At 29.8% G+C, this 11706-nt stretch overlaps 3 protein-coding genes across 3 annotated transcripts; 2 read left to right on the top strand and 1 right to left on the bottom strand.

Moving 5' to 3' along the window:
* Positions 1 to 49: 49 nt before the first annotated feature.
* On the bottom strand, positions 50 to 1641 carry EIN_457590 (galactose-inhibitable lectin 170 kDa subunit, putative; the record flags this gene model as incomplete). The annotated part of the gene is made up of 2 exons (XM_004256243.1): positions 50 to 1378; positions 1628 to 1641. Coding segments are annotated over 2 exons (1343 nt in total), but the record flags the coding sequence as incomplete, so codon positions are not given.
* A 3234-nt stretch (positions 1642 to 4875) lies between these two features.
* On the top strand, positions 4876 to 8691 carry EIN_457580 (hypothetical protein; the record flags this gene model as incomplete). Its single annotated transcript, XM_004256242.1, has 1 exon — positions 4876 to 8691. The coding sequence occupies one exon, from the start codon at positions 4876 to 4878 to the stop codon at positions 8689 to 8691; it is 3816 nt and encodes a 1271-aa protein (XP_004256290.1).
* Positions 8692 to 8744: 53 nt separating this feature from the next.
* EIN_457570 (serine/threonine protein kinase HT1, putative) lies at positions 8745 to 9407 on the top strand (the record flags this gene model as incomplete). Its single annotated transcript, XM_004256241.1, has 1 exon — positions 8745 to 9407. The coding sequence occupies one exon, from the start codon at positions 8745 to 8747 to the stop codon at positions 9405 to 9407; it is 663 nt and encodes a 220-aa protein (XP_004256289.1).
* Positions 9408 to 11706: the final 2299 nt, after the last annotated feature.

Raw genomic sequence — 11706 nt, 5'->3', positions numbered from 1 at the left:
ATCGTCATTTGCATAAGTAACTTCTTGTTTACACTCAATTGGTACATACTCAACATTTCCAGTTTTCTCATTGCATGTTGCTTTCATGCAATCTTTGTTTATCAAATCCTCCTTACATGTTGACGTAATACAGTGAGGATTGTCGGTTGTGTAGTCGCAGATTTGTGTTCCATCTTGGCAGTAATTTCCATTGGGGTTCGGGTCACATTCACATAAATTCTTTGTATCTGCGTTGCATCTGCACTTTGACTCGGTGACAGTCCCACCGCATTGGGAATATTTGTCGCAAGTTAATCTATTCTCACATTGACCCGTTTTTTCGTTGCACCTTGCCTCATAGCAATCCATTTCGACATACGGTATTGTTTTCACACAGACCTTCTTTTCGAGTGTGCAAGATAAGTCGGCACTGCACTTGTACTGCTGGCATTTTGACGTCTTTATTGGGCATTTTTCTTTTCCTTTTTGATCCTTAACACAGTAACCAGATTTGGTATCACACTTGTAAGTGTAACAATACCCGTCTGCTGCTGGTTGGTCATCAAGTTGGCAGTTATCTTTTAATGCACATTTTGAAGTGACTTTGTCGTCTGGGGATGTTGCAGTCATACACGAAACTGGTGGTCGACATGAATCGTTATACCTTGAGTAAACACATCCTTCAAGGTCCTTGCATACACGGTCTCCCACACAATCAGCGGGACACGAAGTCTTGGATTTTGGTTTAGCTGGTGGCCAAGGCATGCATGTAGCTGTTTTTGTATCACAGTATGTATAGAAACAGGTGTTTTCACAACACATTGGACACGTGCATCTATTCTTTGCATCACAAAAACCATTACACTTGTTTTTATCACATCTTTGGGTCAAATTAGCTCGAATACCGTCAAACGCTTCATTGATCATCTGTGGTATTTTTGAAGGTTCTGTAGTTTCATGGAAATGATTTCCAAGCGACAAAAGTGTTGTCAATTTAGCTGTCATCGCAGGACCTTGTCTGTTAAGTGATACAACATGAACTGTTAATCCTGCATCATCGAAACTAGTTTTTGCGTTGAAAGCGGTGTTAATCCCTTCATCAGTTAACACAAAGATGGTTCCTCTCTGGATTGTACCGGATTTTACCTTAGATGCCAAGTCTCTTTGTGCAGCAACAATGAGAGTGTCAACTTTACCCTTCGCCGGTTCAAAAGAAGACAAGAAAAGTCCGTTGATTTGTGCAAGTGGTTTTTTGATTGAAGCATAAGCTTCTCCTTTTAAATAGTAAATAGTTACGTCCTTTGTGATTGAAGAGAGTTGGATGTGATTATTAAATTCGTCTTGAGCTGAATTCAACACACCGTTGTCTGAAATTCCCCAGACTATTCCATATCTGATACTACGTTATTTGGTGTAAAGGATTTCTTGCACTTTGAAGTGGTGTTTGTCTGATAGTCTTCAATAAACCGTAAAATATTACTGCGAATTGTTATTAGGCCATAAACGATGTTATTGTGACTTGTAAAACACAAAAAAGATATAATCAGTGAAATGTTTTTCAGATATAGCTTTCAATTAAAACAAGGGTTTATATTATTAATTTTTTTTAGTTTAGTTTCGAATCTTACAGATTTTCTATTTTGTTTACAGAAATTTGTTCATTAGAAACAAATTTAGTAGTTTAGTATTTTTTCTTTATGTTTTTGATAACTTTATTATATTGTTTATTGGATATTTTTGTTCTTTTTAAACTTATTGTTGTTTACCTTTATCTTTACAAAACACGTAATTTCTAATAAATATAGAATCATTTAAATCTTTAATATCTATATTGTTTACATCTGGATTATTAAAAATGTATCTGTTTATTTTTTATTACATTGTTTTAATTTTTCGTTATCTTAAAGATTATATTTATTTACAATACCTTGTAAGAATGGTATATAATTTGTCGAAGTTACTTTCTTATTTGTTTCAATCGGTTTGGATACTTTATGTTTAGATTTTTCGAAATATTTATTAATTCTATTTATAATAATATAAAAAAGTATTTTTAATATACATAATTATTTAAACCTATATTTTAAAAATTGTGTAACATATATATAACTAATAAGTAACACATGTATAATTAAATGTCGTTTGTATGTTAATCTATATATCAGATTATCCTAGATTGTTTGGGATTTTTTATTTAAATTTTTATTTCCTTAAAATGGTACAGCACGAAGTGCCTAAGGAGTAAAGCTCTGTAAAAGTTTTTTATAATAGTTTAGAAATCGAAAACATAGAAGATAAGATTACTATCAAAACATTAAGAAATTAAACATTTAATTTTTCTACAAAAGAAGGAAAATATTTTTATACTTTTATAACATTATTTCTACAAAAATATAAAACCATTTATTACAATTATCTTAATAAAGAATTTATAGAAATGTTATTAACAAGAGTATTGTGGATCTAAAGAATTTAACAAGTCTATTATTTATATAATCTTGCTTATTGTTTGATGAATGTTGTTTTAAATGTACCAGCTATAACATTAAATGTAATTTTATTTTTGTACTTCTCTTCTACTATTATTTTAAACCAATAAGATATAGAATAATTATCTGCTTCTTTAGTAAAACCATCTTTAGTAATAATTTCTGCTTTTATTATTCCACTACTCTTTAATAATTTATATTTTAAAACATTAATTGTATCTCCTTCGTTTACTTAGCAGAATGCCATAATTACACCGATGATAATAAATGCATTTTTTGCACAAAAAACATACGTTTGAAAATATTGGAAATGTGTAGCAGCCACTGAATGTCCTTTTGGTTACTACAAAGAGTAAACAACAATGTAATAAGTGCAAAATTGTTTGATGTGAGAAACGGAATCAAAATGTTAGTCTTGTATTTACAGATTCAATACAATTTTGCATGAAATACAATTGATGTCTGTGGAAACTTTAAATCATTAACAATGAATGTATCATGTAAACAACTGATAATTTCCAACCATACAAAAATTACAAAAAAGTATGTCCAAAAAGGTGTTTTGCAAAAACACCTTGTTTTTCAATACAAGGTTTGTACCTCTTGTATTGAAAATAACAAAATGTTTAACTTAAAAAACCAAGTGAACTGTTTGCAAAACACGATGCTTTGGTTATAGAAGCCACCAAAAAGTGTGTGAAAGTCAACTGTAAAGAAATTTAAAAAGCTGAGAAAATGTGCAAAAGATGCAAAGTGTTTACAAATTCGACTGATTGTCAAGAGTTTGTTGCACCAAAAATATAAGAATAAAAACTATGAAACGTGTTAAAAATGTGAGATGGGTTCTTTTTACAACAATAATAAATCTTTATTTTAGATATGCAATCATCAATTCACGATTTATTATATTTGTTCTACCAAACAAAAATAAATTACCCAAGTTACAAAAATGTATTTCATTCTTAAAAATCGGAAATTCGAAGACTTAATAGATAATGTCTGTGGTTAAATTGAGTGGTACGCAATACGAAAAACAATTAAGGTCGTTGGAGTTATTAAATTTATTGAAGACACATGTTAAAATGTTCAAAGCATTTGTCCACCAAAACTTTGAGCAATACATTGAACAGATCAAAAAAGTATTTTGAAGGATGACTACTGGTGAAGTAATGATACATTAAGACCTCGATTATTTCCAAACCTTGACATTTTCCAAACCTCGACAATTTCAAAGATTAATTGTTTGAAGTTTTTTAGAAAAATGCGAAGTAATCTGAAGTTAGTTAATTTAAATTATTAGCTGATATAACAATTTACTAAAAAATTCAAAATCTTCAATTTGGAAAGTGTCAAGGTTTTTAAAATAAAAAAATTGGAAATAATCAAGGTTTTACTGTAATTCATTGATTTTCAATAATTACTGTTGTAAAAAAATAATATTTTATTATTATATATCAATTATATTATAGTGATTTACATTGCAGTATTTTAATAAAAATATATGAAATAATGAAAGACAGATACTAAAAAAAACATTCTAGCGAAAAAAACCGAAAGGCAAATTATAAATTTATAAAATATTATAGTTTTTTGGTTTTTTGTCTTTTTTTCAAAATTTTTATGGAAAAACAATAAATGGTTTTCTGAAACCATTTTTATAGTTTTCCGGTCGTTTTTTATTGCTGGTTGGTTCTACAAGTAGAGACCGGGGTTTTTCGGGGTCTGTTTAGATAGAGTCTTGGTCAAGTAAAGTAAATTTGGCTTGAATTATTTCGAATAAATAAAAAGTTATTTAAATAAACAAACAGTTTAACTCATCAAGTGGGTCAAACACGAGGCAATAACAAGTGATATGAAAAAATGTCAATGCTCAGAATTTGTTATCATTCGTTTTATTATATGACAATTTTATTAATAGTTAATGGTTTTTAATTAAAGCTATTAACTCTGGCTTTTTAGTTAATTAAAATAGAGTTCTCTAAAAAGTGGTAATTAAGGTTTGATTGGCTAAAAATGCCCACTCTTGAGAGAACAAAATTAAAGCCCATACCCTCCCGCTTTTGGGAGGTTTTACTGTTGTATACATATTTTATATAATAAAATAATTGAGAATTATTTTATGACAATTTACTATATTAAGTAAACTTGTAAAAAATAATTATACAGGTTTTGGATGCTATATTTATAAATTTTTATTTTATTGTTATTTTTTTAAAACACATATTATAACAACTTGAAGTTGGACCCAATGCGTTGTATTCCCTTTTTATTAATTTTTGTGTTCATGTGTTTATTATTACAATGTTCGGCAACATTAAAAATCAAACAAAAAGGCTCTGAACAAATAATCGAAGAAATTAAATTGTTAAACAACGAAATAAAAACAATTCAAAATGACGAATGTGTTATGAGCAGCGGACTGATTACTTTGGGTGGAAGTTCAGTGTTGATATTACAGAACGAATCAACACTTAAAACAAATTCTGGTACTTCAATGAGTTCTAAAGCGACATTTAAAATGCACGACAATGCAACTTTCAAATCTTTTAATACTTTTCAAATGTATGAAGATGTGATTTTTGTGACTTCTGGGTTTTCAAGAGTAGTTATGAATGTGTCTACTAACAACTTGGTAGTACCTGAAATTTCATTGACAACCAACGCAATGATTATACTCAATGATTATTCTTATTATTATTCATATTGTTCACTGAAATTGTATATTAACTCATCATTTACTCTTAATAGACATGGTGTTGCTCAAATTAACAATTCAGTTGAATTGCGAGACACTAGCAAATTAATACTAAATGACCAATCTGATTTAACATTGATATCAGTGACTTTATATTCTTCTTCTTCTATCAAAATAACAGGAAGTGCGACATTTGAAACAATGAATACAATACTATTTGTGGACAGTTCAAGTCTCAATGTGAGTGATTTTAGTGTTATTGTTATGAATTATGCGGGTTTCAGTGCTTTGAGATCACTACAAGCGACTGGGAACGCGTTATTTGTTGTTGACAGATTTGTCTTGTCAGATGATGCTCAAATTACAGCCAACAAAAACACGACATTTGAAATAAACAATTTGACAATGAATAGCAACACCAAAATATTCTTGAGAGAAAGGTGTAGTGTTAACATAAACGTGTTTATGACACTCACAGCTAATCCAGTATTAGAGATGTATGACGAGTCCGTAGTTGTTGTTAAAGATGTTGGTGTGTTATCTCAAGCAACAATAAGACTGTACAACACTAGTTATATTGGTGCCACAAATCGATTTTTAGTTGATGGCAGTTCGACTTTGAATGTCTGGAATTCCTCAGTTGTAAATGCAGTGAATTTTACAGTGAGTGGTAATGCCAAAGTGTATTTATATGGCAGCTCAAAATTGATTGCTACAAATATTGTGTTTCTTACTGGAAGCACTCAAATTCGTGTCTATTCCAACTCACTTTTTAAAACACAAAATATGAATATGACCACTGGCGCTTCAATTTATTTGGAAGGAAATATGGACGAAAAAGAAGTTGAATTGATGACATCTCTTGATACTCAAAATTATAATATTTACATTACCGGAAATGCCTGGGCAGAAGCTGAAAGTTGTTTGTTTAATGGAGGGACATTTAATGTGCACGAAAGAACTATACGAGACATTCCACTTATTCAAACTACCGTTTTATTTTTTTCAAACGTAAATACAATTGTTTCTGAATATGATTTTGATATCGCTTTCTCAAAAAACGAGAGTCCAATCATTTTTACAGCACACGAGTCGTCGACACCACTGAAAGACAACAAATTGATACGATATGGACACTCTACAAGAATATACTGCCATTTAGTAGACACGTCGAATAACACGTATAGGTATTTGGAAAGTTATTGCCCGTGTGATGACGATGACAAATATACGTGTTATATCACCCCATTGAAAGAAGTGACTGCAATGCGAGTTGATATTGAAAACATCAAAGAGTCAAATTCAATAAAAATGAACAGAATACATTTAAATTATAAGAGTGAAGAAGGCAACATGGGAGAAATTAACAACGAAAATATATACATTGGTGAACAACAAAAAAAGATTTGTGTTGTAAAAACAGACAATTTTGTGTTGTACATCAAAAACAACAATTTAATTCCAATAGAAATTGAAAATGTCACAAAACGGGTGTTGTTGATTTCACATTCTTTGATGCAGATCAATAACAAACAATGCCAAATATGTCATCTAAAAACATCGACAGTTGAATGTACCCAATGTGTCAACACATGTGAAGACAACTTTTATGATGTCACAACTAAAAGTTGTGTTGATTGCGTCGACTTAAATTGCGAAAAATGTTCTTTCAATGCAAACAGTTGTTTTAAATGTAAAAAGGGTTATTATCCAGTGAATGGTAAATGTGTCAGTAATACTAATTGTCAACTTGTTGTATCAAGGAGTTGCATAAAATGTAAAGATAAGTTTGTGTTGCAAGATGGAATATGTGAAATAAACAATGACTGTATTTTGTTGAGAAGAGATGGGTTATGTGCGATCTGCAATACAACTAAAAACACATTAAATAAAGACGGAAATTGTGTTGAAATAGAACAAGCGGAAGTGATCAATCAAAAGAGTGTTATTTCATGCAATAGTGGATATCTCACAAATACAACAACATGCATCAAATGTGGAAATGTGTACCCAAACACTTTAATTTATGAATACCAAAAGTCGACAAAATGTGACTCGTTAAGTGAAATGAACACCAACAAAACATGCGAGTTGACCAATTGCGAACATCCAAATGATTTAAACGGCAAATGTACAATTGAGTTATTAAATTGTCAAAGTGTTTTAAACTCCAAATGTGTTGAATGTCCAAATGAAATGCTTTTAAATGGTGAAACATGTATTTTGAATGATGATGAAAAGTGTATTAAAACGTACACAAGTGGCTGTGCTAGATGCGCATTTGGGTTTTATTATAATTTAATGACACAAAGATGTGAAAAATGCGACTCAAATTGTGAGACGTGTTATTATAATTCGACGTTCTGTATGAGTTGTCGAAGTGGTACATTTTTGAGTGAACACAGTTGCATTACAAATGAAGATTTAAGAGACATTTGTATGCAATTTGTGCCATCCGGAGGGTGTGTGAAGTGTGTAAATGGCTATTACAGAAACAGACTTTTTTGTGATAAATGTGATGTAAAATGTGAGAGTTGCTACAACACTCAAAAGTGTCTCACTTGTAACACTACAAATTACATGACGATTAATAATGATTGTAAGGCACAAAATTTGATAGTTGGTTGTCAAGTTGAAGTCACTCGAAATGGGTGTTCAAAATGTGAAGACAGTTACTTCCAAATCAATCAAAACGAATGTGATGTGTGTGACACAAATTGCAAAACGTGTTCTTCGAAGCAAATGTGTTTATCATGTGATCCAAGTCGGGTTTTGATAAATTCAATTTGCACTGAAATTTCTTCGATACTTGATTGTAACAAAATTGAAGATTCCAAATGCACAAAATGCTCGTTTTGGAAAGCACCAAATGAAGAAGGCACTGCATGTGATTTAAAGGCGGTATGGTGGGTGCTCTTGTTTGTGATTGTCATATCAATTTTAGTCGTAATTTTGATTATCGCAGTTGTGGTAGTTACAACTAATCATATCATTACAAAGATTCACCAAAATGAAGTTGAGAAAATGACGACCATCTTTCCAATGAAGCGATCAAACGTCCAATTCAAAGTTGTTTCAAATGGCGTTTGTGTGAGTCCAAGTGAAATCAACTTGAATTCCGAAATAGAAGAACTTCCAATCAACACAGAAGAAAAAATCTTGTTCTGTGTTGGAAATACAAAAGAACGCACATTGAAAATCCAATTCTCTCTTAAAAGTGATCAAACCAAATTTGCAATAAGAACGGAGCCTGAAATAGTTGTATTAAAGAAAGGGTTTGCATGTGAATTTACACTGATTATAACACCATTTTGCACATCTAAAATCGACACAACAATTCTCATCATTTCCAAATCACTTCAAAGTGGCAAAGAGAGTTTTGATGAAATACGAATGAGTGGGGTAACAGCACAATCAACTCGAATTGATCCAGACGAAATCATTGAAGAGAAGAAACTCGGGGAGGATCCTTTGGTATCGTGTCTAAAGGCACATTCAGAGGCAATCGAGTTGCCATTAAAAAACTGAAACAACGGGTTGTTTTAGATGATGACACAAATGAGTTTGAAAATGAAGTGTCGATGTTAGATAAGTTCAGGTGTGAGTATATCGTCCATTTCTATGGGGCTGTGTTCATCACAACAAAAGTGTGTATGGTCACCGAATATGCGCCATTTGGGTCTTTGCAGGATCCAATGAAACAAAAGAAGAGTGAAGAAGTTGTTATAAAAATCCGCATCAAAATGATGTTAGATGCGGCAAAAGGTATTTGTTATTTACATAAAAATGGGATATTACACGGAGACATCAAGCCAGACAACATCTTAGTCTTTTCATTAGATCTGAGTTGTACTGATGTTATCAATGCAAAATTGACTGACTTTGGGAGTGCAAGAAACGTCAATTTAATAATGACTAACATGACTTTTACAAAAGGTATTGGTACACCCATTTACATGGCGCCTGAAATTTTACAACAAGAAAACTACAGAGAATGTGCGGATATATACTCTTTTGCAATAACAATGTTTGAGGTATTCGGATGGTGCGAGGCTTACCCCAAAGAGATGTTCAAATTTCCTTGGAACATAGCAGAAATGGTTACTTCTGGGAAAAGGCTTGAGAAAAAAGAAAACATGTCAGATGATCAATACAATTTAATTCAACAATGTTGGAAACAAGATTCCTTACAAAGAGCGAACATAGAAAATGTGGTAGAGCAATTACAAGAAATGCTTAATTAATACTGTTAGTAATAATTTATTTTTTATGTTATTTTTGATAAAACTATTGAGTCCAGTTATTAATTAATAATTATCATGAATTTAATTAAGTATTTTTTTGATTTGAATATGAATAAAAACAATTAAATTTGAGTGTTTTAATACATCTTTTAAATCAAAAAAATATTAAACAATAAGTTATAAAGTTGAAGAAAAAAAAAGTAAAATTTATTTTACCTATTCCGGTATAAAATATAAAATTTTACCTATTTACCAAAAAATACTAAAAAATAAAAATAATAAGTTCGTAATAAAGTTTATTTATAAAACTTAAAGACCTTGATGTCTTTTGAAGAACAAAGAAAAAAATCGGCATTTTTATATTAATTATCTTATTAAAAAAAATCATCATTATTCACAAACATTTTAATAAATGGCCATTTATATAAAACAAACAACAGGTCATTTTAATGAGTAATTTATATTGTCTAAAGCGTTTGGTGGTTGTTTATGAAAAAATGATATATTAATGATATGTTGTCGGATTCATTTGTAATTTGTTCAGATTAAATCATAAGCATTTTTATAAATAATTCAAAAACTTGTTAATTTTATTGAAAATATAATGTTGTAATAATTGTTAATGATGTAATATATGATATTATGTGCTCTGATATTGTTTTATTAAATTGTGTATTTTTTAAACAACAAATAAGTAATTGATTTGATTGATTACACATCAAAAAATATTTCAACAAGATAACTGGATAAAAAAATAAAATCCATCAATATCAAAAAGAAATGATAATATTTCCAACTCTTAATAATCTCTTAGTTGCAAATTCAACAAAAAATGATAAAAAGTTGATAGACAACGACGTTAATACATACAAAATAATTTAAAAACAAGAACTTTAAGTTTTTAAAAACTCACTTTATCATATGATTATATGATATATACAAATTAAAGATTGTGTAATTTGGCTTTACGTTGATTTTTTGTTTGTCTGGTGATTATATAAAAACTAATTTGTATTTTACATATTTATTGTTGTTTGTTACAAAAATTAAAAATTATACACAACAATCTTTTTTGCTTTTCAAAAAACATTAAATGACAAAAAGAATTTTTGATTTTATTATTAGTCTATAGACTAAATTAAAAACCAAAAATGTATTACCAGAAAAAAGGTGCAGAAAAAACGACTGGATCTAAAAGATCCACCGAGGTAAAATTTATATTTTTGTACCAAAATGGAAAATTTCATGCTAAAATAATTTTACGTCAACCTTAAAATAAGTTTTATTTATTCAATCATATAAACACATAACATAAGTTTAAATTTACAAAAATTGTTTTAAGTATAACAATTACCAACTTAAAGAACATACAATCGAACATATGTTTTAAAGCCATGTAATCTGTTATTTAAAAAAGCTGATTTTGTTAATTATTAGAAAATTAATTTGATTGATAAAAATTCTAAAATTTTTACATTAATTTTTTGACAATTTACTTCTCGTACAAAAACAAGTACAGTAAGACCTCGATTATTTCCATTTTTTTTATTTTAAAAACATCTTTACTTATTTGTATTATATTTTTTAATATTTTTTAAATAAAACTTGTTATTAATAAACGATGGAAAACGAGTTAACAGCACTCTCAACACTATGCATAAACACAGAAAAAACAATGTCAAACCTCTATGTGCCAAAATTAGAATACAACTTTGTTGACAACAAGTCACTTGATATTGCACAACACATTGAGAATGTGGATGGATACTTTGACAAACTAGATGAGGTCATCAAAAGAAAAAAGAACATCACAACTACACGCAACACAATTGTCACTACTTTGGATAACACTTCAAACAAAATCAAAAGCGAAATGGCTGCTTATTCAACGCGTAATGACAACGAGCAGTTGTATGAGATATTCAATCTCAGAATTTCACTTCTTGAAGAAAAATGTAAAATCGACACAAAACCACATGAAGACCAAATCAACAAAATTGTCCAAACAAAAAACAAAGCAGTTGATCAAATAATTAAATCAGAGAAATTCATCACTTCTAAAAGACAACACGAAGATGAACAGCAAAAACATAAAGAAGAAGAACAAGAAAAAATGAAACGCGAACACATCACACTTGAAGAGAAAGACAGTCTTGAGAAGTTGACAAAAATAAAGATTGGGAGTGTTGTGTTTGACTCAGACGAAGACAACTGGTCAATAAGCACCTCGGTGTTTGATGCAAAAGTAATGAACAAAAGCAACTTGTGCTTTTTAATAGAAGACACAAATCACAACAAG

The sequence above is a fragment of the Entamoeba invadens genome, assembly GCF_000330505.1.
Source record: "Entamoeba invadens IP1 unplaced genomic scaffold scaff_1105074726679, whole genome shotgun sequence".
In the NCBI taxonomy this organism is placed as follows: Eukaryota; Evosea; order Mastigamoebida; family Endamoebidae; genus Entamoeba; species Entamoeba invadens.
The sequence above is the reverse complement of the archived record's forward strand: the minus strand, read 5'-3'. Positions and strand labels throughout refer to the sequence as shown.